The sequence below is a fragment of the Notothenia rossii genome (assembly GCF_949606895.1).
Source record: "Notothenia rossii genome assembly, chromosome: 1".
Lineage (NCBI taxonomy): Eukaryota > Metazoa > Chordata > Actinopteri > Perciformes > Nototheniidae > Notothenia > Notothenia rossii.
In genome coordinates this window covers 54068033-54095813 of record NC_136912.1, presented here as the reverse complement: position 1 = coordinate 54095813, position 27781 = coordinate 54068033, and the positions used below count along the sequence as shown (strand labels likewise).

General features: G+C 45.3%; 1 protein-coding gene across 3 annotated transcripts in view; it reads right to left on the bottom strand.

Annotated features, from left to right (window-relative positions):
- Positions 1-27566, bottom strand: part of LOC307034336 (excitatory amino acid transporter 5-like) — a 55125-nt gene extending 27559 nt beyond the window's left edge. For all 3 annotated transcript variants that reach the window (XM_079673131.1, XM_079673129.1, XM_079673130.1), the window contains exons 1-2: positions 26688-27566; positions 1593-1672 (exon numbers count right to left, since the gene is read on the bottom strand). In XM_079673131.1, coding sequence (XP_079529257.1) covers positions 1593-1672; positions 26688-26933 — 326 coding nt within the window. In that variant the 5' untranslated portion in view covers positions 26934-27566. The remainder of the gene's footprint in view (positions 1-1592; positions 1673-26687) is intronic.
- Positions 27567-27781: the final 215 nt, after the last annotated feature.

The window sequence follows — 27781 nt, the reverse complement described above, 5'->3', positions numbered from 1 at the left end:
AGAAAATATGGCAGTAGCCATCGATCATCTTAAGATAAGATAAGATATACTTTATTGATCCCAAGTTGGGAAATGTTTTTGTTACAGCAGCATACTACTTTGTTCTAGTATTTTTACTCCACTACATTTATTTTAGTTACTTTGCAGATTCTGATTAATGATGTGAAAAATAAACAACCCTTAAATTAGACTTTAGTTACACCTGAGTCAAATTCAGGGAAGGTGATTGTACTTTGTCAGACTTAATATTTATCTGTGGATACCCCCAACGTTTTTTTTTTATTCAAAAGAAGACCTTAACTTAAAGTATTCTTTAATGTTTAAATAAAGTCTTATTAGTTTTTCTGTTTTGCACATCCTCCTGTTAATATCTTTGGACGTCCTGCACTAAACTGTTTTATTGTAGAGATCACTATAGTATCTTCTTGATATTTTCTATTCTATATTTCTATCATTGACTTTCTACTTTCCCCCTATTAAAGTATGTACTCTTAATATTTTTTTCATCAAATATAACATAATTTCAACAAAATATAACATAATTTCAACCATAACATTCAATAACGTGTTTTAACCACTAGGTGTCCTTTTCTATCAGCTGTGCACCGTTATGGTGTAAATACAGCCTATCTACCAATTGGATCAAATATAAAAGTCAGCCGAATGAATGTTGATACTGCAAGGAGTCGTAAAAATTGTTGTTAAATTGCTGATATATTTATGATTCACGTCACGTATTCAGTTTCGGTGGCATTTCTTACAGTTTGTGAAAAGGTCTTCTGATCAGGGCTCTATAAATAAAGAACTACGGCAGATCTGTTATATTTAATGCAGCCGAACCGTGTACTACAATGCCGTTATGTGATGACTTTCAAAGAGAAAAGCAAGCACACTCGGAATAAAGTATTATTATTATTTTTTTTATGTTTTCCGATTTCATATCACATAAACACCATATCCCGACGTGCATTGCGGCGTGATTTTAGCCTATCAAAACCTCTGAAAAAATAAATGTGTCTCTCAGAATCGCAAGAGAAAAACCTATGGGAAAACACAAAAGCATTGTACACAATTTAAACCAATTAATGTCGTATAATTAACAAGGATAAACTGATGTTTTTTAGTTGATGAGTACTGCAGATATCATTGTTAAATCATTTGATCATTGGTTTTATTATGAAAACGTTGAGACCGGAAATACTGTTTTCAACCTGTAACTTTACAAGGAGGCTGCCGCATACCTCAAATCATCTTCGTAATATCTATCAAACTATAGATCCTACATATCGACTGGACGTGGATTCTAAAAGTATAATATACACTTCTAGCTAGAAATCTAATCAAAAAGCGTTTTAATGGCCAAACTATCCTACAATTTAGAATTTTACACAGAGGGTTATTTGTGAATAAAGGACCATCTGTAACGTTTGCATTCAACGGGAGCGAACACTTTAAAACGTAATTATGGGTAAATAAGTGCTCGAACAAATGACACATTTGGTCGTAATAAGGGCTTGAACAATCGGCCCATTTGGTCGTATGAGTTGGAGGACTTGTTGGTACTGGTGTGTGAGTAATATATTAGAAGCTACCTGGATGTGATGAGAGGAAGGATGAGCATCTTGAGCATCCTCATCAGCAGCTCTCCAGGGAAAGAGAAGTAGATCTTCGCCTGTCATGATCAAACACATCACCATCAAACATTTCTAAATCAAAGCATGCTTTTTGTCAATGCTTGTTGAATAATAAATACAGTAAAGTGCTTCATATAGTTATATCTCTCCCGCCTGTAACGCAGCTTCCAACAGATCAATCTGTGCTGCGCAGTAACACTAGATGCTCACAAACACATAACTGTTCAGTTTCTGAATATAGCTCTTTATATTTCAGACTCAAAGGATTGTTCAACGTATATATATAAAGCACCAAAGCCATATTAAAAATATAAAAGAAAAAAATGAATAGCTATTTATTGACATCATTGGCCTTTAAATAAGAACTGAATTGAAATGTTGTTGTTGTTGGTGGGGTATTCATACTGAACTGTACGAGCTGACGGGGGTCCTGCAGGCTGTGGGGGTCCCTCAGAGCCTGCAGCCTTACACTGAATAAAACCCTGGAGCTACACACAGATCTGCACAGTGCCCATTTTAGGAGTTTAGAGGAAGTCACATGACCACAGCGAATTAAGAGATCAGTTTTTTTTTAAAGTAATTTGAATAAATTCTCACACTTTCACAACTCTCCTCACATGACTGCACATCATATTTCTTTATATAGATGATATACTTTATTGATCCCAATTTGGGGAATTCTTTCATTACAGAAGCAGTGTGTTCAGACATTAAAATACAAATACTTAAAAAGCGGAATAGAGAATTAACAATTAAAAATAAAATGAAAAGTAGTACCATATATAAAATATAATCAACTGGCTTCATATAGAGAGAGATCCAGAAGAAGACTTTACAAAACGAGTTATTCATGTGGTAAACAATTGTAGTTGAGCATCAGAAGTTGTGAATATGGTTTGAGGTTTCTAGTAATGCCTAACGCATGTAAAATATCTTAGTACTTCTTCTACCTCTGAAATATAATATGTTTTAAAGAAAGTTCTGATTTGGTGCTTTTTCTAAAGACTCTGGATCAAAACATGTGACCTCCACATAAACCTAAAATACCTTTCAGGAAGCTCCTCCAAAACAGATTCACATTTGAAATGAAATGTTGTCCAGCAGGACCAATGACTCACAACTTGTTAAACTGGGACCACTTTTGCAAAATGACAGGAGGCTGGGGCCAGTTAATGAACGCATATTGGATTCTTTAGAGCAGGGGTGCCCACACTTGTTCAGCTTCGGAGCAACTTTTAAAATGACCAAGCCCAAATGATCTACCTACAGGGCCGCCCGCCCCTGCCCAATCTGTGACGTGAGCGCGGCGGGGGGGTGCTGACTAAATGGCGTATAAACTGCGCTTCAGATGAGGAGGTGAGGCCCCCTCATAACTGCATGAACCCGTATGGCACAATACAACTCAGACTTGCTTACCTACCTGTACGTCAATCAAGTGGCAAATGCTTCTTCTTTTTTTCAATGCCATGCGATCTACCAACAATACCTTTGCGATCGACGTATTGGGCACCCCTGCTTTAGAGGATCCTCCTGTGCCACTTATTTTTGTTGTTGATAAACGAGCTATATTCCTCTGTTTGGATTATTTTGTTTACACCCTGGCACCTCATTTACTTTCAAATTACAGCTGTAGTAGTAAATTCAACGCCACTAATTATTTTAACGCGATTAACGCATGTGTATTTTTTGTCCTCGGCCGCCCCGTAGTTTCAGAGCGCATCGAGTTTAAAATACCATCTACAAGCTGATGCTGACAGCCCCGCTCCTGCCGTCCGCTTGCCACAGACCACACTTCCACGCTCACCGGCAGGCACCGACTGGCCATCGGGAGGACCGGGAGGGTGTGTGTATGTGTGGCGCGAGCGAGCGAGAGAGAGACCTTACGTGTATTGTTATTGTTAGCATCTGGAGCTAGCTAGCTGCGCTAACGGATATAAGGAGCTATTTCAATGAAAACAGAGGAGCGACATTTCGCCGACAACCGCACCGATCACTTGACTTATTCAGGTAGCCAGACAGCGGGACATTGTACGAAAAGTCAGCACACTCAGCACGGATAGTGCAACATGATTGCAGCGTCCAGGCAGCTCCTGTTCGAGCATATGCCTTGAGTTGCACATAGCTCCAACGATCCATCACAGTGTCTTCAGGTTGAAGGTTGAATTGAGGCGAATATTTGTAATATTCAGAGGTTGTTTAATATTCATGAGAATATTTGTCATTGTTCAAATGATAATAAACATTTGCATAAAGCATATTTGTCATATATATTAAAAACTTGAACAATATTCCTCTAAGGAACATTTAGAACAGATCAAAAATGTGTGATTAATTTGCGATTAATCGCGATTAACTATTTTAATCGACTGACAGCCCTACCTTTAGCATAATCTTCCTGTGCCAGAATAATGCACTTGAACGCATCAAAGCTCTGTGATCGGCGTGACCGCATGTATCGGGGCGTGGCTGGTGGGCAGCACTAGTTAGCTGACGTTGTCCGTGGCAACAGGAGTGACAGTCCGCACACACACAAGACCGCAATTACGGCAGAAGCAAAAAAGCCCCAAATATATCATTTTCACTCCGAGTGGGAGGATGATTATTTTTCCATCTATTCCAATTCAAAGTCCATCTGTCTCATCTGCAATGCGAGCAAGGCTTTATCGAAGAAGGGTAATTTAGGATTTCAAAACAGTGCACAAACGCTATGAGACGGAATTTCTATGGGCTCAGAACAGTTTCATAATACACACATGCACACAGAAGGATTCACACTTGTATTTCCGGATCCACACTTGTGTTTTTCAATGCACACACAAATGTGTTCCGTTTCATATACATGTAAATAAAATCTAAATACAGAAAAAAGGTTTACATATGTATTTTTGATCCTCACATATTTGTTTTCCCTCCCTGAAGAACCAGCACCTTACCGTGGTAGAGAGGTTTGTGTGCCCTGATGAACCTGGGGGCTGTGTTGTCTGGAACCTTGTGTTCCTGGTAGGGTCTCCCATGGCAAATTGGTCTCAGGCAAGGGGCCAGACTAAGATTGGTTCACAAGACCTCATGAAAGACGACACACGAAGTGAGGATACCCGGCCCGGAGGAAGCCCGGGGTCCCCTTATGGAGCCAGGCCCAGAAGGAGGACTCGTCGGCGAGCGTCTGTTGGCCGGGCTTGCCACGGAGCCCGGCCGGGCACAGCCCGAAAAGGCGACGTGGGCAACACCTCCGCTTCTCCGTCCCGCGGGCCCACAACCTACGGGAAACAGCGATGGGGTCAGGTGCGCTGCCAGAAGGGTGGCAGTGAAGGCAGAGGGTCTCGACGGACCAGACCCGGGCGACAGAAGCTGGCTTTGGGGACGTGGAACGTCACCTCTCTGGGGGGGAAGGAGTCGGAGCTTGTGCGGGAGGTGGAGCGTTACCAGTTGGATCTGGTTGGGCTCACCTCTACGCACAGCGTCGGCTCTGGAACCTTACTTCTGGATAGGGGTTGGACTCTATTCTTCTTCGGAGTTGCTCAAGGTGTGAGGCGCCGGGCGGGTGTGGGAATACTCACAGTGGACGAGAGGGTTGCCTCCCTACGCCTGCGGGTTATGGGGGGGAACACTCTGACTGTTGTGTGTGCTTATGCACCCAACAGCAGTTCAGAGTATACAGCCTTCTTGGAGACCCTGGAAAGAGTCCTGTATGGGGCTCCTGAAGGGGACTCTTTAATCTTGATGGGATACTTCAACGCACATGTGGGCAATGATGGAGACACTTGGAGGGGAGTGATTAGGAGGAACGGCCCCCCTGATCTGAACCGGAGTGGTGGTTTGTTACTGGACTTCTGTACTAGTCATGGATTGGCCATAACAAACACCATGTTCGAACATAAGGATGCTCATAAGTGTACCTGGTACCAGAGCACCCTAGGCAGAAGGTCCATGATCGATTTCGTTATCGTATCATCGGACCTGAGGCCGTATGTTTTGGACACTCAGGTAAAGAGAGGGGCGGAGTTGTCAACTGATCACCATCTGGCGGTGAGTTGGGCCTCTGGATAGACCTGGTAAGCCCAAACGTGTAGTTTGGGTGACTTGGGAACGTCTGGAGGAGGCCCAAGTTCAGGAGGCCTTCAACTCACACCTCCGGCGGAGCTTTTCGGGCATTCCTTTGGAGGTTGGGGACATTGAACCAGAGTGGTCGGTGTTCAAAGCCTCTATTGCCGAAGCCGCTGCGGGGAGCTGTGGTCTCAAGGTCCTAGGTGCCTCAAGGGGCGGTAACCCTCGAACCTCCTGGTGGACACCGGTGGTCAGGGAAGCCGTCCGACTGAAGAAGGAGGCCTTCAGGGATTTGTTATCCCGGGGGACTCCCGAGGCAGTTGCAAGGTACCGACAGGCCCGAAGGGCAGCAGCCTCAGCCGTGGCCGAGGCAAAGCAGCGGGTGTGGGAGAAGTTCGGAGAAGACATGGAAAAAGACTTTCGGGTGGCACCAAAGTTGTTCTGGAAAACTGTCCGACACCTCAGGAGGGGGAAGCAGGGAACCATCCAAGCTGTGTACAGTAAGGATGGGACGTTGTTGACCTCAACTGATGGAGTGTTAGGGCGTTGGAAGGAGCACTTTGAGGAACTCCTGAACCCGACAACTCCACCCTCTATGTTAGAGGCAGAACTGGAGTATGACGGGGGATCGACACCAATCTCCCGGGGGGAGGTCACTGAGGTCGTCAAACAACTTCACAGTGGCAAAGCCCCGGGGGTGGATGAGATCCGCCCAGAAATGCTGAAGGCTCTGGGTGTTGAGGGACTGTCATGGTTGACACGTCTCATCAACGTTGCGTGGAAGTCGGAAACAGTACCGAAGGAGTGGCACTCCGGGGTGGTGGTTCCCCTTTTTAAAAAGGGGGATCAGAGGGTGTGTGCCAATTACAGAGGCATCACACTACTCAGCCTCCCCGGGAAAGTTTACTCTAAGGTACTCGAAAGGAGGGTCAGGCCGATTGTCGAACCTCAGATTGAGGAGGAACAATGCGGATTCCGTCCTGGTCGTGGAACGACGGATCAGCTTTTTACTCTCGCAAGGATCCTGGAGGGGACCTGGGAGTACGCTTATCCAGTCTACATGTGTTTTGTAGACTTGGAGAAGGCGTATGACCGGGTTCCCAGGGAGTCACTGTGGGAGGTGCTGCAGGAGTATGGGGTGAGGGGGTCTCTACTCAGGGCCATCCAATCTCTGTACTCCCAAAGCGAGAGCTGTGTCCGGGTCCTCGGCAGTAAGTCGGACCCATTTCAGGTGAGGGTTGGCCTCCGCCAGGGCTGCGCTTTGTCACCAATCCTGTTTGTAATAAACATGGATCGGATTTCGAGGCGTAGTCGTGGGGGAGGGGGTCTGCAGTTCGGTGGACTAAGGATTGCACCACTGCTTTTTGCAGATGATGTGGTTCTGATGGCTTCATCGGTCTGCGACCTTCAGCACTCACTGGATCGGTTCACAACCGAGTGTGAAGCGGCTGGGATGAGGATCAGCACCTCCAAATCTGAGGCCATGGTTCTCAGCAGGAAACCGATGGACTGTCCACTCCAAGTAGGGAATGAGTCCTTACCCCAAGTGAAGGAGTTCAAGTATCTCGGGGTCTTGTTCTCGAGTGAGGGAACAATGGAGCGTTAGATGGGTCGGAGAATCGGAGCAGCGGGAGCGGTACTGCAGTCTCTTTACCGCACCATTGTGACGAAAAGGGAGCTGAGCCAGAAGGCAAAGCTCTCTGTCTACCGCGCCATTTTCGTTCCTACCCTCACCTATGGTCATGAAGGATGGGTCATGACCGAAAGAACGAGATCGCGGGTACAAGCGGCCGAGATGGGTTTTCTCCGCAGGGTGGCTGGTGTCTCCCTTAGGGATAAGGTGAGAAGTTCGGTCATCCGGGAGGGACTCAGACTTGAACCGCTCCTCCTTCGCGTCGAAAGGAGCCAGTTGAGGTGGTTCGGGCACCTAGTTAGGATGCCACCTGGGCGCCTCCCTAGGGAGGTGTTCCAGGCACGTCCAGCTGGGAAGAGACCAAGGGGTAGACCTAGAACCAGATGGAGGGATTATATATATTCGCTGGCCTGGGAGCGCCTTGGTATCCCCCAGTCAGAGCTGGTTGATGTGGCCAGGGAAAATAAAGTTTGGGGCTCTCTGCTGGAACTGCTACCTCCGCGACCCGACCACGGATAAGCGGGAGAAGATGGATGGATGGAAATATTTGTTTTCCGTTTAAAACCCCTGAACCTGCAAACACAAACCGCTTTCTGTGCATGGATCGCTGTGCATTCGTGTGTGGGTTTTTTGAGACTCCCCAGACGGTCACCCGATTCATACTTTTAATTTTTTCTATCTATAGCCAATCAGATGTCTCCTTCATTCTAAGCCAATCACATGAGCGCGCCCCCACGAGGGTAGATTTATTGCGTTCATGACACTTCATATACGCATTTTGCGCTGTCTGGTCAGCTCGCTAAACAGAGGGCGGAGCTTCAGCTGATCATGCAGAGCTGCGTGTCTCCGTAAGACTCAGCAGCTGATCTGATCTCTCTTGCGTCCGGTTATACTTCACTTGCGTTTATGTCCATATCGATCAGATCCAGCTCTCCTGATCGGCCTTTATAGAGAGCACCGATCAAACTATTAAGAGTGAATATCGGCCGATAATGACCGGCGGGGCTCCCCCCCTTGACAGTTCACTGTCTAGCACTGGCTTCGTAGTGCACTGATCGATTAGGCTAAGCAAGTGGTTTTCAAACTGTAGGGCGCGACCCCTGGAGGTACTGCAGGGGGGGCGCGGGAAAAAATTGTAAACAAACACTGCTCGAAAATAAATCTCCAAAATGGAGAAGTTTTTAACACGGCCGTCAGTTAAAAGAAAGGTGGATGAGCCTACGACAAGCCTCGCAGCAACTAAGCCCAAATCAAGAAAGTATGATGAGTCATACATCTCCCTTGGCTTCACATCTAACGTGGTAGGTGGGGAGGAACGACCAGTGTGTGTCCTCTGTCTCAAAACCTTAGCAGTAGCGAGCATGAAACCAAACAAGATGAAACGTCACATGGAGACCACACACCCCAATGATGTGAACAAGCCCCTTGATTTCTGTCAGAGAAAACTTCAAGAATATCGTGGTCAGCAGATCTGCTTTGTTAAAACAGCATCTGTCACATCTAATGCTCAACTTGCCTCGTATAAAGTGGCCTATCGTATCGCCCAGTCTAAAAAACAACACACCATCGCTGAGAAGCTCATACTCCCTTGCGCTATAGATATGGTTTCAACTTTAATTGACGAGGCAACTGCCCGAAAACTCAAAGCCATCCCCTTGTCCGACAACACTATTGCTAGACGCATTGATGGAATCTCAGAAGACATGAAAGAGCAGCTTGTTGAGAAAGTAAAAGACAAACACTTTGCGCTCCAGGTAGACGAGGCTAAATACAGTAACAAGGACTGTCTGTTAATTGCGTATGTCAGATACGTGGATACAGATGAGCTGAGCGAGGATTTGCTATTTTGCAACTATGTCCGAAAGAGAGCAACAGCTGTTCAAAATAATTGACACCTGTCTGAGTGAAGCCGAAATGAAATGGGAGGACTGTGTGGGGATCTGCACAGACGGTGCCCGGGCTATGGCAGGAACACGGGGAGGGCTACAGGCGCTCATCAAGCGCGTTGCACCGAGAGCAGTGTGCACGCACTGTATAATACACAGAGAAGCACTCGCGTCAAAGCAGCTGAGTCCGGAGCTTAATGCCGTTTTGTCCAATGTTATAACCACCGTCGAATAACATCAAAACAAGACCACTGAAAGCTCACCTTTTTTCCGCATTGTGCGAGGGGATGGGCTCCGAGTACACAGCTGTTCTGTTTCACAGCGAGTCCCGATGAGCCTCTTGTGGAAAAGTGCTGTCCAGGGTGCTAGCGCTTAAAGATGAGATCAGAATCTTCTTGGAGGAAGAGGGGAACGACCTTGCCAGCAAGTTTAATGACGAACACTTCCTCATGAAACTGGCCTACCTAAGCGACATGTTTGTGAAGCTAAATGAATTGAATCTGCAGTTGCAGGGCAACAATGCACACCTTCCACACCTGGCAGACAAGATACAATCCTTCACACGGAAACTGGACATGTGGGGCAGGAGACTAGAACGTGGGGATATCGTCTCATTTGAGAATCTCAAGGCATTCATCGAGACCAATGAGCTGCAGAACACAGCGTTCCCATGTATGAGAGATCACATCTCAGCCCAGAAAGTCAGCTTCCAGAAATACTTCTCTGTGGATGACAGTGCCAAATACGACTGGATTAGAGATCCATTTGTTGCAACACCACCTACCACGTTCAGCACTGCAGAAGAGGAAGAGTACATTGAAATGACTTCAGATTCAACCATGAGGCTGCTGTTCAAATCCAAGACCATGGCTGGGTTTTGGGTTGGAGTGGAGAAGGAGTACCCTCTCATTGGTCAGAGAGCTTTGAGCATACTGCTGCCTTTTGCAACATCCTACTTGTGTGAGACAGGCTTCTCTGCTGTTGCTGCCATCAAAACCAAATACAGATCAAAGCTGAACATTGAGAATGAACTGAGAGTGGCAGTCTCAAAACAACAGCCCCGGTTTGAGAAGATCTGCGAGGGAAAGCAATCACACACAAGTCATTGATAGGCTATGTGTGGAATAGGAATTGTATAGTGATGTGTTCGTTTGCAACCTGCAGTAGAAATAGCAGTGTTCAGTCATATATTTTCCTTAAATAAATTTGAATTTAAAAATCTATTTTTTACTTTTGTTCATGTGTAATCCATAATAAAATATAAAATGATAGTTTGATCTTTGTATCTTCTAATTATTAGCAAAGAAAATGTAATGTGTTTACAACAATATACAATTAATCCTGCCAATATAGATGGGAACCGGGTCGGGGGGTCCCGAAAATATTTCCAATACCCAAGGGGGTCCCGACTGAAAAAGTTTGGGAACCACTGGGCTAAGCTAACCTGTAGCTGCTCCCTCCACACTCACAACAACTTCATACAGACATAAATAAAGCAGCTGTATTCGCCATACAGGAAGCACACATTTAAAACGGTTTTGCCTGCCGTTTTTGTGTACACAAGCATTCATCAATGGTTCGGAAAGTGGCGCTGTACCTTAATAATATAAAGGCTTGTATTTACGTGCATTTCCTGTTCGGAAAGTGGCAATGTACTGAGAGTGGTGGTGTCCTGAGATTAGCGCCTGCAGGCAGGCTCCATGGACCTGTCAGCTCCGGACTGCGCAAAATGCGTAGGCCTTCTTCTTCTTCTTCTTCTTCTTCTTCTCTTGTTTTTGGCGGATTGCAAACAACTTAAAAGGTGCATACCGCCACCTACTGTACATGAGTATGAATTATCACATCATTCCAACTCTTTAACCCTATGGAAGCCCATTTCCGCCATTTGAAAAAAATAAAATCCCCATGAAAAGTCATAATTATGAGATAAAAAAGTCGAAATTATGAGATAAAAGTCATAATTATGAGATAAAAAAGTCAAAATTATGAGATAAAAAGTCATAATAATGGGATAAAAAGTCATAATTATGAGATAAAAAGTCATAATAATGGGATAAAAAGTCATAATTATGAGATAAAAAGTCATAATAATGAGATAAAATGTCATAATTATGAGATAAGAAAGTCGAAATAATGAGATAAAAAGTCATAATTATGAGATAAGAAGTGTGCATGCACTGCAGTGCAGTCTTCAGAGGTCCCTTCATCACGGTTATGGCTAGAAAGGTTCTATATCACATAAGGCTTCGCCCTCTAAGGCTATTGCTATTGGGTAATCCCTCCTGCACGTGTGCAGCACTGACAGACTTAATCCACACCCACCTATGACGTGGGCCCCACCTCCGGGCTCACTTCCGTATAATTAGGAAGTAGGCCCTACCATCTACTCCCACTTTTCTTCAGCACTCCGTTGCAGAAGCATTGTCAGGCAAAAACAGTTCTGTTAAGAGCTACTTACCGAAAAGCAAGCATTCCTCCTAAAAAGCTTCTGTTTTCCGGTAAAATGGAGACTGGACAGGAAAGTCAAGGCTGTGTCAGGGATTGCCTCGTATGCGTAACGGGCTACATTATGAGTTTTGACAGGCACTTACAGTGTGAGTCCTGCCTGGGATTAGAGCATGCGAACGCTGCTCTCAATCCCGGGGTATCTTGCTCGCATTGTGCCCGTCTCCCGCTAGCCATCAGACAGCAGAGAGCGGACACTCTCGCTGCTGCGGCCGCCGAGGACGATTGGCCCGTCCAGGAGGAGTACTCCGGGGACAAAGTCCTTGACTTCCTGGATCCGAGTGGAGGGCGCGAGTCGGACGACTACGTCCCCTCCATTCAGGGATCACTGGGTGATTCCCCCATCATCTCTCCCCTCCGGACGGAGGAGACAGGTATGGGGCCCGGTGCAGGGGCGGTGTACGATCCAGTGATCCCTATCTCCGACGCCACGGCGTTGCCATCGATTGGCGGGATCCTCCTAGAACTTCCGGAGATTATATCTAAGGCGGCCGCCTGGAGAAATCTCCCCGTTCCCCTAGCTCAGGGGAGCTCACCGCCGGATGATATGTCCGGGGTGTTCTCCCGGGTGCACAGGGTTAGGAGTTACCCGATCTGGCCATGCTTCCCGCACATAAGGAAGTACCAGGAGGGGGCAGCGGGGGACCCTGGAGCAATGAAAGCTCCGATAGGGACATACTTGCCCCTCACGAGAGTGGAGGGATTCACAGACGTGAGTTTCCCGACCGTGCCTCCTCTAGAGCAGAACCTCACGGCATTCTTTGGGGCTAGACAGGCCAGCATGGTTTCCGGACGGCAACCCATGTTGGCTGCCACCAAAGATCGGTTTGTTGCCCGACAGACTGACCGCATGCATCAGTGTGTGTTCCAGGCAGCGGCGGCGGCTAACAATATAGCGTTGCTATCAAACTCCATGGTGGAAATGTCAGAGCAGTCAAAAACGATGTCCTCAGTGGAGGCTGAGGAGATAGGTAAGGCGGCTAGTACTGCACTTACCCTGTGCGCAGCAGTCGCAGTCTCGCAGGCACGGATTGCGACATGGGCAACACATGTTCACCGGTACCTCTGGCTACAGCAGGGGAATATACCGGAGGGTGCAGGAAAGGATCTGCTGGAGGCTCCAATCAGTCCGGACGGACTGTTTGGGCCACAGTTCCACACCATGGTGGAGTCTATGAAGTCTGCCGCGGAGCAGGCAGACGACATAAGGCGTCACGCTAGCTGGCTTCAGGACAAACGTCCTCAGCAACAGCAGTGACAGCAACGACAGCAACGACAGCACCCGCAGCCCCCGCAACAGTCTCAGCGGGGGCAGCGCGGGCAACGGCGAGAACAGCAACGGCGTCAGAATCGCCCTTCGGCAGCTGCAGGGGCTCCGTCCCAGGTCTCCGCTCCTCCGCCAAAGAGACAGGATCTGCAGGCGACGAGTCGGAGGGGAAGGAAGAACCCCAGCTCCTGGTCTGCTCCTCCGAGAGAACCTCCGAGGAAACAGAACCGAAGATGACTCTTTGGGGGGGTTATGTGGGAAGAGAGGATTGTTAATAAAAATTATTCAAATCTCAACAGTGTGCCTGTAGCAACTGTGTCTCACATGTCCCCCACACTAGTCAGGCCGGCTGCCATTAATCTATTGGTTAAAAGGCAGCGGGACTTGTTGCATATTCCATCTGTTTTTTACCTGTCGGGTAATAGACAGAGGGACTCGCCGTTTGAGCCAGCTGTTTCTAATCTGTCGGTTAGAAAACAGCAAGGCTCGCTGTATAAGCCTGCGGTATTTAACCAGTCGGTTAAAAGACAGCAGGGCTTGACATTTAAATCGGCTGCTTCTATCCTTTCGGGTAAAAAGCAGCGCGGTTTTTTCTCTGTCCCAGTTGTGCCTACACACAGTCGTATTAAGCCTAGCATGGCTATTATGCACGAGGTGAATAGCACTGCACACACCTCCACGAGTTGGAGCATAAACCCACCTCAGGGTCCTGTTGATGAGTCTTCTCCTAAACAGAGACAGGATGAGAGCCGGTGTGTGATGCAGCGTGTGGAGACCCCTTCAAAGCCCTTTAGGGCGGGGCCCCCCTTGGGTTGCTTCACGGGCAACGGCGGCAAGGGCTCTGGCATGGCTTGTCACCATGAATACCACAGCACACCAAAAACAGGTACGCCCGCTCTCAGAGCGGTGCTCAGAGTGGAGGCGGCTATGTTTAATGGACGGATGGATGAGCAGGCTGATCAGCAGAGGGTACTCTCTGCAATTTGCCTTACACCCCCCCCCCCCCCCGCAGTTCGAGGGGATTCAGGAAACGCTCCTGTCATCCCAAAAACAGTGTCTTGCGCTCCAGTCAGAGCTGCGGAAACTCCTGTTAAAGAAAGCAATTTCCAGGGTTCCTCAGGGGAAAGAAAATCGGGGTTTTTTTCTCCCGTTATTTTCTTATCCTGAAAAAGACCGGGGGGATGAGACCCATCCTAGATCTGTCAGCATTCAACAGGGTGATAATGAAAAGACATATGCTGACAATCAAACAGGTAATGGAGTGTGTTCACCAGGGAGATTGGTGCACCTCCATAGGCCTGAAGGATGCTTACTTCCACATAACCATCAACCCAAAACACAGGGAATTCCTGCGTTTCTCATTCCAGGGAATAGCGTACCAGTTCAATCGACTGCCGTTCGGATATTCTCTGGCTCCACGCACTTTTTCAAAGTGTGTGGAGACGGCACTGGAGCCGCTACGCAGAAGAGGGATGAGAGTGTTATTTTATCTGGACGACCTGCTATTGCTTGCCCGCTCCAGAGAGGAAGCTGCTTTACAGACGGTACAACTTGTATCTCACCTGTCAAGCCTGGGTTTCATAATCAATTGGGAGAAGAGCTGTCCTCTTCCCTCCCAGATTATCATATATCAGGGGGTTGAATTCAACTCAGCCCGCATGAGAGCACAACTCTCACAGCGGAGAGTGGAGGATCTGACAGCTCTCCTCGGGCGCGTCACACCCGGCAGGGTGGTGACAGCCCTCTCCGTGATGCAGCTGTTGGGCAGGATGTCAGCTGGTCACGTGGTGATTCCCCTGGGTCTCCTTCACATGAAGAGACTTCAGAGGTGGTTTATTCGCCTGCGCATCAACCCCGTGCGTCAGAAGAGACGCATGGTGTACATTCCTCTGTCCATAGGTTTAGATCTGACCTACTGGAAAAATCCCCACGTCCTGTCAGTGGGGGTTCCCCTTGGCAGAGTGACGTCACACACCTCGGTGTTTACAGACGCATCGCTCTCAGGGTGGGGAGGAACATGCATGTCGCAGGCAGTGGGGGGACAGTGGCCGCCTCACATGTCCCTTCATATAAACGCGCTGGAATTACTCGCCATATCGAGAGTAATCCGGCACTTCGCCCCGTTGCTGTGGAATCATCATGTGTTGATTCGAACGGACAACAAGGCAGCGGCAGCATACATAAATCGTCAGGGAGGTGTACGATCAGTGCAGCTGCTGGACACAGCCAGGAGGCTGTTGTGCTGGGCGCACACACACGTACTCTCTGTCAGAGCAGCATATATTCCCGGCGAGCTGAACAGAGGGGCAGACCTCATGTCGAGAGGAGGTCCTCGACAAGGGGACTGGAGCCTCCACCCCGAGCTGGTCTCCCAGGTATGGAGCAGGTTCGGAAGAGCGGAGGTGGATCTGTTCGCTGCACGCGGGAACGCGCAATGTGCTCTCTGGTTCTCCCTGAGAAGGCAGGATCACCCCCCTCTGGGGGTGGACGCGTTCGCGCACAGACCTTGGCCCAGGGGGTTATTGTACGCTTTCCCACCAGTCCCTCTGATCCCTCGGTTCCTGGACCGAGTGCAGGAGGAGCGACTGATAGCGGTCTTAATAGCCCCGGAGCGCACGGGAGCGTCCTGGTTTCCCTGCATACATCGGATGCTGTCAGGGAGACCGTGGGAAATTCCGTGGCGGGGGGATGCTCTCTCCCAGGTGGAGGGAGCGATCAGCAGTCCCCCAATGTTAGGCCAACGTTTGTGGGCATGGCCCCTGAGCGGGAACACTTAGAGAGGCTTGGCCTCCCTCAAAATGTTGTGAGTACTATTCAGAGGTCTAGGGCCGCGTCCACCAGGGCGTCCTACACAGCCAAATGGACAGCGTTCCAGTGTTGGTGTGTAGGGAAAGGCTTGGACCCCGTTACGTGTCCCCTGCCTCACGTGCTGTCATTCCTCCAGCTGTTGCTGGACAGGAATTTGGCCTATAACACGATAAAAACATATGCCGCTGCCATTTCTTCATGCCACGTAGGTTTTGAGATCAGCACGATGTTTAGTCACCCTCTGACAAAACGTTTTCTACGAGGAGTACAGAGACTCAGACCGGTATCACGCGCTTTAGCGCCTCAATGGGATTTGGCTTTAGTGCTGCGCGCACTGAGTAAAGCTCCTTTTGAACCATTAGATCAGGTTCCCCTGAAGTTTTTGTCAGCTAAAGTAGCTCTGCTCTTAGCTCTGACATCAGCTAAAAGGGTGAGTGACTTGTCTGCTCTCTCGGTGGCTCCGTCATCTCTCCAGATCCAAGGAGATGGCAGCTCAGCTGTATTGCGCCCGAACCCGGCGTTTATGCCAAAGGTGATCACAAGCTCTTTTAGATCAAGAGTGATAACCTTGAAGGGCTTCTTTACCCCTCCTCACACATCGGAGGAAGAAGCCACTTTTCCTCTCCTCTGTCCCGTGCGCGCGCTGTCAGGCTATATTGCACGCACGGTTGCTTTACGCAAATCCCAGCGTCTGTTTGTACATTATAGAGAGCGCTCATTAGGGCAGCCTCTATCTGCACAGCGCCTGTCACACTGGTTGTGTGAGGCGGTGTCACAGGCGTATGTCTCCGCTGGGTTGGATCCCCCGGAGAACATTAAAGCGCACAGTACCAGGGGAGTTTCAACCTCTACGGCGTTGCACGGAGGAATGACAGTGGAAGACATTTGCACTGCTGCATCTTGGTCTTCACCCTGTTCTTTTATTCGTTTTTATTTGAGGGATGTCTCCCATTCCTCTCTGACACATTCAGTACTGAATAGCCTGTCATAATGAGTAATGTCGGGGTTTTTAATTGCGTTCCCTCTCTCCTGCCTGTAGGCACTTAGAGAGCTGCCCTTTTTCCCCTCTCTTGATCGTTTTATTTAATGAGACTCGGTCTCTATCTTTTATAAACGACAGGTAGCCTAAGTAAGCCTACCCTCGTTCCCTGATGGAGAATATTCATTTTTTAAATGCTATATTCCCTGGGAATGTGATGCTCCATTTACGCAGGACGAAATGGACATGGGTTATTAACTGAGTAGGTGTGTTTTGTGCTTCTGGTAACGGACGGAACCAGTGGGGCGTAGACTACATCCTGCTTCGCCCTTAACCCAATAGCGATAGCCTTAGAGGGTGAAGCCTTATACGATATAGAACTGGGGTTACGTACTGTAACCCAGCTTCTATGAGTATAGGCGCAGCCCTCTAAGGGTCGGGCCCCACTGGCTCCGCGAATAGCTGAAGAAAAGCTGTTTGTGTGGGAGTAGATGGTAGGGCCTACTTCCTATTTATACGGAAGTGAGCCCGGAGGTGGGGCCCACGTCATAGGTGGGCGTGGATTAAGTCTGTCAGTGCTGCACACGTGCAGGAGGGATTACCCAATAGCGATAGCCTTAGAGGGCTGCGCCCAGTGGTTAATTTGAGCCGGATCCTGCCGGAACAGGATCCGGCACCTCTTCATTTTGGCCACCCTGTGTTCCGGCACCTATTTGGGCAGATCCGGTACCTCTCACAAAAAATAAAAATAAAAAATGGTTAAAATGAAATAAAATATGCATATATTAATTTACAGAAAAAATCCCAATAATTTTATGTCGTTTATTAAGATTAAGATTTGAAAGAGTCGGAGATCTGTGTTGACGCACTGAAAAGCTGGACCAACGGACAAACGTCTTTCACTTTTGAAATTCGCCACATGAGGAGCACGTCACAGAGAGGAAGAAACGGTGATTCAATGCAAGCATGTCAAAAAGACAGTTAAATTTACTGTCTTTCTTCAAAAAGAAGGAAGAGGTAATAGACACTTCAAAACGAGTCAGAAAAGCCTCCACAAGCAGCGACGAGGGCAGTTGCAGCGGTTATGTTGATGGTCAAAACCAGGAGGAGGTTTGCGCCGCAACAGCTAGCCAGCTAGCTAACCGACAGCTAGTCAAGCCCGGGCAGCGGGTCAGGTTCACCGCCAGCCGGAACAGGAGCCAGCTACCGTCAGCCAGGTGGACCACCAACAGCAACGGTTGGGTACCCTGGCATCAACTAGCCCGGTACAACAGCCGGAGCAAGAGGCGAGCGGAACCGCGACATCAGCTGGCTTACAGCAGGAAGATTCAGTAGGAGAGGAGAGCGCATTGAGCGTAGAAGAGTGTGGGACGTCCAGCGACAGGTCAGTTTTTTCTAACTGTGGCCAAGAACTTGGAGGACCGTATGTTATCTCAAGGAGGCCGGATGCCAGATAAGACTGGATATAACAAGTTCATTGAGGAGTTGAAGGTGCTTTACGCACAATACTGGCCCGAGGACGCAGGTGCGCTGTATGGAGAGACTGAGGTCGAGTCACTGTGTCAGCGCTTCAACATTGCTAACCCGCGCGCAGTCACACGGGCCTACAGAACGTACAGAGACTCAGATGGTAAAGACACCCCCGATGAGCTGATGGAGTTACTTGTTGCTGTCAACAGCATTCCCATTGCAAGTGCTGAATGTGAGCGCGGATTTTCTCAAATGAACTTGATTTGCACTCCCAACCGTAGCTCTTTGCTCACATCCACCATGTCATCTTTACTCTTCCTAAATCTTGTTGGACCCCCCCTGGCTAAATTCAATCCAGTCCCGTACGTGAGGTCCTGGGTGGCCAAAGGACACAGAACTGCCACAGACACACGCAGTAAAAGCAGAAAAAAAGAGATAGAGGACAATCCGGAGATGCTCGTGATGTGGGGTGTTTTAAACAACTAAATATGGTGAGCAAACATACTGTCTATTAATAGGCCGCCGTGCCAATCTTTGAATAGGCCTAATAAATATTTTTTTTACACGTTAAACCTGTTGAGAAATTAATTGCTGGCTGTATACTGAAGTCCCACCTGTGGTGATGTGGGCATTTGCCTATGTTGTGCGTACTAGCCTAAAAAATTATAAATTATCGTCATAACATTTATACCATAGATACTATTTGAAATTGAGGCTTGTAAGTCCCACAGCGTTGCAAGTGGACATTTTCATGTTGTTTTCAGCACCTTTTCTGTATACGTTCCGGGACCTGTACGCGTCTCGTCATCCCTGAGCTGTCATATGTACTTTGCGTTCCGGCACCTTATGATTTACAAATTAAGCACTGGCTGCGCCTATACTCATAGAAACTGGGTTACAGTACGTAACCCCAGATCCGTCTTGTGCAAATATGACGTCATGTTCTCATTGTAACTCTCGTTGGAGCGGCTCGGAAAAACATCTACAGCAGTAACATGATGCAACACACACATTAATGCAGCAGGATAATAGTAAAACACTGAAAGGGAACATTTTATTGCACCAGGAGCTATCTTGGGACTTTTACTGCGACAACGTTGACTTGCCTCTGAATAAAAAATAAACCATAGTGTTGGTGATCTACAGTGTTGTCATTCTTCTTTGAACAGCAAGACCGCTAACACCGTATTTCAACAATCACACTCCCTGTAATGAAATAATTAATAGATAGTTTAGCTTCTCACCATCATTTGCTGTGGCCAACTGATGTTAACGATCGTAACTGAAAGGTTGCCTGTCAAACGTAAACATTCAGCCACGTGAATCGCAAACTCTCGCGAGAGTTTTACACAAGACGGATCCTTTCTAGCCATAACCCTTCATCACATTGCTGCTCTCCACCATTCAAACGGCATCTAGTCCTAAATAATAGTTTTGTGGTAACGTTCACGGGTTAGAGTTAGGCTAGCAACGCACAGCAGCAGTGTGCCTACCTACACTATTGTCATTAGTGGCGTGAACGTTACCACAAAACAATAGGCATATATATTATAGTTCATAACAGGTCATGTCAAAGCTATGAACTGCATTGTTGTAGTTTAGCTGCAATATAGGCTAAATGTAACATCTAACATTTACAAAAGTCACCTGTAATAGTTACCTTATTTAGGACTAGATGCCGTTTGCATGGTGGAGAGCAGCAAGGTGATGAAGGGACCTTTGAAGACAGCACCACTGCAGCGCATGCGCACTTCTTATCTCATAATAAAGCGTTTGACACCGTTGATCATCGCGTTTTAAAACAGAGGCTACTCAGTATTGGCATATCCAGCCATGCAGTGGGGTGGTTTGTGAACTACCTCTCTGAAAGGTCCCAATGTGTTCACTTTGATGGGCTGTCTTCTGAGTGGTTAAACATTGCTAATGGTGTTCCCCAAGGTTCTGTTTTAGGTCCACTTTTATTCTCCATATATATCAACAGTTTAGGTGAAAATGTGGATGAAGCTACTTTACATTTCTATGCGGACGATACGGTGATGTACTGTGCAGGTCCCTCCATTCACAGGCTGTTTTTAACATTATTCAGACTCAGCTCTCTGAACTAAAGCTTCTTTTAAATGTGGATAAAACCAAGATAATGCTCTTTTCAAAAGCTAAAAAGACACCAGAGCCTGTTTTAGATATTTTATCAACGCAAGGAACAAAACTTGAAGTTGTTGCCTGTTACAAATACCTTGGTATCTTGCTTGATGACTGTCTCTCTTTTAAACTTCATGTCAATAACCTGCTTAAAAAACTGAGGGTTAGGCTAGGTTTCTTTTTCAGGAATAAGTCCTGTTTCTCGCTTGAGGCCAGGAAAAGGCTAGTCACTGTGACTTTTTTACCTGTGCTGGACTATGGTGATCTGATGTATATGAATGCACCTGCCAACTACCTGAGCAAACTAGATGCTGCGTATCATAGTGCTCTGAGATTTGTCAGAAATTGTAAAGCTCATCACTGTACACTGTATACCAAGGCAGGTTTACCATCACTCACTGTACGGAGGCTCAGTCACTGGTACACTTTTATCTATAAAGCTATTTTGGGCAAACTCCCGTATTATATCTGTTCATTGATAAAGCAGAAAGTTGCAAGCAGCTATTGTCTGCGATCGCAGGATATAGTCTTGTTAGATGTGCCAAGAGTAAGGACTGTCTTAGGGAAGTCAGCTTTTATGTGCGCAGCTCCACTTGCTTGGAACAGTCTACAGGCAAAATTGAAATTGAGCATTTTTATTTCTCTGAATGTATTTAAGGCACGTCTAAATTAAATGCTTTCTGACACTCTGGGTATTTGTAAATGTTGAATATGTAAATATGATATCCTCTGTTGTTTGTTTGTTTGTTGTTTTTATGTTTCATGTGGAACTAAATGATGCAGGTCTCCCTTGTAAATGAGATCGATGATCTCAAGGGACCAATCTGTCTAAATAAAGGTTTGAAATGAAATGAAATGACTTTTTATCTCATTATTTCGACTTTCTTATCTCATAATTATGACTTTTTATCTCATTATTATGACTTTCTATCTCATAATTATGACTTTTTATCTCATTATTATGACTTTTTATCTCATAATTTCGACTTTCTTATCTCATAATTATGACTTTTTATCTCATAATTTCGACTTTTTTATCTCATAATTATGACTTTTGATGGGGATTTTAATTTGTTTTAAGTGGAAGAAATGGGCTTCCATATTAACCTATGATCTGATCAAAATCAAATTAAAATAAATCAATAAAACCTTGAAATAAATAAAACAAAAATACAAATCTATGTTCTTTCCTGACCTAATGCTAAATTATTTGTCCTACCCCAGTTTCACTCAAGAATTTAAACAGTGCCTTTCTTGTAGAATGCGTAGGCCTACATGAAGTGCTACGTCATGAACGCAAGAAATCTACCCTCGTGGGGGCGCGCTCATATGATTGGCTTAGAATTGAGGAGACATCTGATTGGCTATAAATAGAAAAAATTACAAGTACGAATCGGCTGACCGTCAGGGGAGTCTCCAAAAACCCACAAACAGCGATCCGTGCACAGAAAGTGGTTTGTGTTTGCAGGTTCAGGGGATTTAAACGGAAAAAAAATATGTGAGGATCAAAAATACATATGTAAAACTTTTTTCTGTATTTGGATTTTATTTACATGTATATGAAACGGAACACATTTGTGTGTGCATTGAAAAACACAAGTGTGGATCCTTCTGTATGCATTTGTGTATTATGAGACTGTTCTGAGCCCATAAATTCCCTCCTAATTCTGCCCTAAGCTCCCAAAAGAGAGGGACCTGAAAGCAGGGGCGGCTCCAGGGGGGAGCTAGGGGGTGCTGAAGCACCCCTCAGTAGTGCTGTGTAACTGGACTCACATTCAGGTTCAGGTCCGGACTCAAGTCCAGAGGTTCAGGTTCAGGTCCGGACTTATAAGTCCGGACTTGTGTCAAGTTGTGTGAGTAACTAAAGTGAACTTATTGTGAGCTAATTATCAATTGAAAATAAACTCATAATCAACTCAAATTCAAACTCGTCAGGTTTATTGTGCCCCCTTCCAACTTGTGTCTACACCATGTCTTTTCTAGAACTCTACATGTGTTACTAACTACACAACACAACTACATACATAGTGATGTACATACAAGACTCAATATGCAAGAGTACAAGTCTATGTGTTCTTGTTCAAGAACAACAGCATATTGACATTGTCTGGGTGAAGTGTTGCTCTTTCGGCAGACACTATATCACCATACATACAAAGGAGTTAGCTTAGCTACACTACCATATATGGCAACCAGTATCCCACGCTGTCAGTGTCCACTATGTCTAAGCCAGCTTCCCTTGACGTCACACAGATCTCGCGAGCAGTTGCGAGACTTCGTGAGTTCAGTAATGGCCGCCATATCAGAAGCCAAAAAAATGTTTTTCGTCTTTTCTCAGCGCAAATTTCTCGATCTATGGAAAGTTTTAGACGGTTTAGAACACAAAGGAGAATATACGTAAGTACCGGTTCCTGACGTTCCGGTTTTAACCGGACTTGAACCGAAACTTTTTACAAGTCCAGTACCGGTTCGGCGTACCGGTACGCAGCACTACCCCTCAGGATTGCCAAAGCACCCCCTAAGCACCCCCATGAAATATGTTTTTGTTTTTTTGTTATTTTTTGTTGAAAATTATTATTATTAATTGTATTAAATTAGAAAGATTATTGATTACATCAATGCAAATGTGAAACAAACAAATGTTTGACAAAAAACATAAAGCTAACACAGGTGATATGATTAGGCCAATGGCCAGCACCCATTAGATTTTTGACCTACCCATAGGCTAAATTACTTTGTGACACTTGAGTGACGTCCTGTTAACTAGAGCGCCAAATTATTTGCTAACAGCAAAGTGAAACATTTATCGTTTTTTAGTCCTTAAACGTCCTTCGTGTTGACACTCAATCAAAACCACCTGAAAGCGAACAGGATTCTGCACATAATAGGCCTTGTGAGTACAAGTAGCTTACTTTTGGGTCTCTGTGTTTCATTCAAGCTCTGCTCTGTGTGTGTGTGGCACAACCCATGTTGTGTGTGTGCGCGAGCGAGCAAGAGAGAGAGAGAGAGCGCACCGGTGGGTATCTACCGGAGATCGTTGTGGTTAGCATCTGGTGCTAGCTAGCCAAGCTAACGGATGTAAGGAGCTTTTTCAACAACAAGGTGGAGGGAGAACTCTCTCCAGACTGAGAGTCTCAGATAACCTCAGCTCAGGTGAAGTAAAGGACTCTCTCAGTGTTTAGATAATTAACTTTGGTCTAGTTATCTCAGTGTGTCTCAAACGGTATGTTTGAAAAGGGGAGTGATTTGTAAAATATCTATAAAGAAATAGAAAATCTGTTTACAGTTCTGTTTCAAATGGGTGTTGAGAAATGTATTCATAGATCGCTTAATTTTGCTCTCAAAGTGCACCAGATTGATGCTTTTAACTTCAATATTTAAAAAAAAAATCTTTGCGGGGGAGCAAGCCCCCAGACCCCCCTAGAGGAGGTGAGGACCCTCCTAGAGGAGGTAAAGTCCACTCCCCACTTGTAAAAATAGGACTTTACCCCTGATCATGAGCTGATTATCGAGCCTTCATTGTAACAGTCGCGGGTGCACTGTGTGTGTGCGTGTGGGGAGTGTAGCAGTAGAAAATTCAACTGTAGCGCTGGTGCATTAATGGGAAACCCTTAATGTTTGAGCAACCTCTATGAAACGTCAAGCTACCCCACAGCACTCCCTAGAGAAAATCTCTGGCGCCGCCACTGCCTGAAAGGACAGCTAAATGCACAGCAGTCCATTTTCACCAGGACCAACAACAAGAGCAAGGCTGCTACCATAGCATCTTATTGTGTCAGTCACGTTATTGCGAAACACATGAAGGTTTTGAGATCAGCACTTTCAAAGACGGCGAAGTTGTGAAAGAAGCATTCCTGGAGGCGGCCGATGCGCTTTTGGGGGACAGTAAAAATAACAGTAGCATTTCAACAGGTTTTTGATATAATAAAAACTCAAGTTAGGTACAGTTATTAATCAGCTGTAAGTTTTAGTTTGTCTGAACTTATTCATTATAATTATTGTACAAAATGGTATAAGAATGCAAACATTAAGATCTGTTCTGTTTAAATTGATTATAGTCTATTATCAATTCAAGTTAAGAAACTAATGGCTTGCATCCTATTTTAAAAAGGCATTTATTTTTATACTCTACTAAAATGCAACAAAAAATGGGTTTGATTCTATTAATTTCGTCTTTTTTATTGCACTTTGGCAGCAGATTCCTGTGTAGCTTCAGATCTGAGTTGTCTTATTAGTAAGCCTAATTTATACTTTTGTAGCAACACTATTTTTATATAATGGCAAAGAAAGGATTCAGTCTCTTTTCTTTTTTCCCTGTGTCATATGTGGCAGCACTGTTCAATGTTTCTTGAAAACATTACCCACTGTAGTATGTGACGTGTGAATAAACTCCAACTCTGTATCAACAACACTGTTGTGTAACTTCAGTTAAATACTTGTATGTGTGTCGATTAGAAAGAGGTAGATAAAGGATCTGCAGTATTTTATGAAGTATTAATCGTACAAAGGTCAGTTTTATACAAGTAGAAGTGTGTATTTACCTGGTAGTAGGCTGTCAGTAATGGCTACGCCTCTCTATTTGGACTGGTAGATCTCGGCAGACTGGCAACTTTAAAAGTAGCTCTCGGTTCAAAAAAGGTTGGGCACCCCTGCTCTAAGTGATCATGTGACCTCCATGTTTGTGTCTCTACGTTCAGCCCTGCTGAGACAGATACATTGCTCCTGGAAAGACAGTTCCCACTGAAACTGCACTATTTATAACTTTCACTTATAATACATGGTATGCTATTTAAAAGACTAGAGTCTTTTGCACATGAGTTGTACCTATTATCTGTATTTATAAAACTGTCCAAACAGCAATATTTTCTATGCTATTCTGTCTATAGAACTTGAATGTATTTATTTAAGAAGTGTAAATGTGCCAGATTTAACGGTAGAGGCTAATTTTCATCTGCAGTCTCTTGCAGGCTGATGACTTTAAAAGAACGTACGCAAAAAGCAAAAACACAACATTAAAACACATAAAAACACAACATTAAAACACATAAAAACACAACATTAAAACACATAAGCACTTTATACTGTCTTTATTTATACCTGTTTTATAGTGTATTACATTTCTATACTGCTGATTATAATGTGTATACCTATGCTCTGTGTAAATACTTCAGTTTGTTAATATCTGTGGGTAGTATATATATATGTATACTAGACATCATTGCAATTTACTGCTTCTTCTGTACTTCTGGTTATGCTTACTGCTTATTGTTGTCTTGTACTTGTACTCTGCGCAATGTTTAAAGTTTAATCTTATTATATTAATATAGAAAGTCTGTTAAATGTCTCATTACTTGATTTTTTTTTTACTTGTTTTAGAGCCGAACTACATGTCGTCTTATCACACAACTTGTTTTTCTATTGCAATTATTATTCATTTATTTTGATCAAAAGCCAAATGGTAAGTACAAGATGACGTCGTAATGCTCTCTAACAACATGTGGGATATCAGAGAAGCAGTGGGTGAATTTAAAGAGGACTTTATATTCAAACCCAGTGTGTGAATCCTTGAGCTCTGAAAAACATGCTGAATGCATTTTAGAACATTTAAAAAGCCCCCTTTTTCATATTTAGATCCCTGCTTAGGCTTGAGCTTGACTGGACAATTTACAAAAAAAGAAATCTGTTCAGAAATATAAAGTTGTGGTTATGTTATGTTCTTCTAAGCTAAAAACAAGTTAATATTTTATTGTATTAAACTGAACGTTTAGCTAACCTGAATTAAACCATTTAAGCTACTAACATGTGCAGTAAGCCAACTTTAAATAAACTGTTTAAATTGCTAACCAATTTTTTTTATTTAGCAAGAAAACTAATTGTCATCCATCAGGGAAACATGACCAAAAGCATCGAAGCATTAGCTCATAGTGTAGCAACAGGACCGGGGAAGCTAATCACACATTAGCAGTTTCAGCTGCTTCATTTAAAGCTTAGCTAAAAGTGTGCAGCTGCGAAGCATACTTTTTAGCTCGGTCTTCAAAAATGTAGCTATTAACAAACTGCAGACTTACTGAAACTTGCTCCTATAATAAAACTAGCTAATTTGAGTTAATAAAAACTATGTAAACCTTTAAGCAAACAAAAATGTAAGGGTTCAGGTTTTGAGAAGGAGTCACTATCAAACCTTCATGTTGTGTGATAAAACTTAAAATAAAAATAATTGAACAACCATATAAAGTTACATATAAATATTCAATTGGACATTAAAAAGGAAGTATTAATAAGGGAGGTGCAGACACGGCTCCCGCCCAGCCTGCGATCCTACCTGTGTGGACAGCTGGGTTCCTCTCAGCAGGAAGCCCATGGTGCAGCCGCAGACCACGGCCACCACCGACAGTGTCAGCAGCCCGTTCCTCACCAGGAAATTCTTCACGGCATTTAGGAGGTTCAGCGGTTTCTTGAGGCCAGTCTTCACCCGGTCCCCCATCGTCCTTACCGCGTCTCCCGTAACGTACGTGCTATGGTCGGAGCGCGCCTCCTCCTCCGCATTGGGTAAAAGAAGCTCCTCCATAGTGTCCAAGGTTTCCGTCGGTTCCGTGTTTGTGGACGCCTGGCAGCGTGTCAAACCTGTGAGAGCCAAAGACGAGCTGACCTCTTCCGCGGAGGATTAGATGATCCTGATCAAAGCCTTGGAGCTGCGGGCTGCGGGCAGACTTACAGCCGCTAAGAGGCTTAAGAGGGGAACAGCTCACGGCCTCTGTTGTGGAATCTGGTCCTGCTGCAGGCCTTCCTGCATGGACCCGGTCCGGATTCTGTGTTTTTTTCAACAGTTGGGTTCAAGAAGTCAGAGGATTTCACATGATCCGGAAGGTTTAGACGGAGTTGTTTGCCTCGGGGAGGTTTAACTGTATGAGCTCAAATAAGTGTCAGTAAGAATACGTTAATAAACTAAAAGATTACCGTTTTATTGAAAAAAAGAAATATCGCCAAAAATTGCATGCATGTCTCCCTACTCATTTCATAGGTTCCGGCATTTTAATGTAAACTACAGCATAGGCTATATACTGACAAATCCATAAAGTAAGTGTAGGTCTACATAGATAAAGCATTTTCTTTATCACTTAAAGTGGACCTATTATGCTATATTGGAAAAATATATTGTAAGGCCATACCTATACAAAAAATGTCTGTGAAGCTTTTTGCTTAAAATACCAAACAGTTCACCCATTGTAGCCTTGCCTCTGCTCATACCCCTCTTTTGCAGCCCTGTTAGGGCCATTCTCACTTCTCTTATTTTTCATTTCCTCGGTCTCGGTCTCACCGGAAGTTTATTTGTCTGCGCAATCTTGTGTAGCGTCCCAATGGCCTTATTTTTGCCGGAGGACCGAGGAGCGAGGAGCGATAATGGAGGAGCTATAA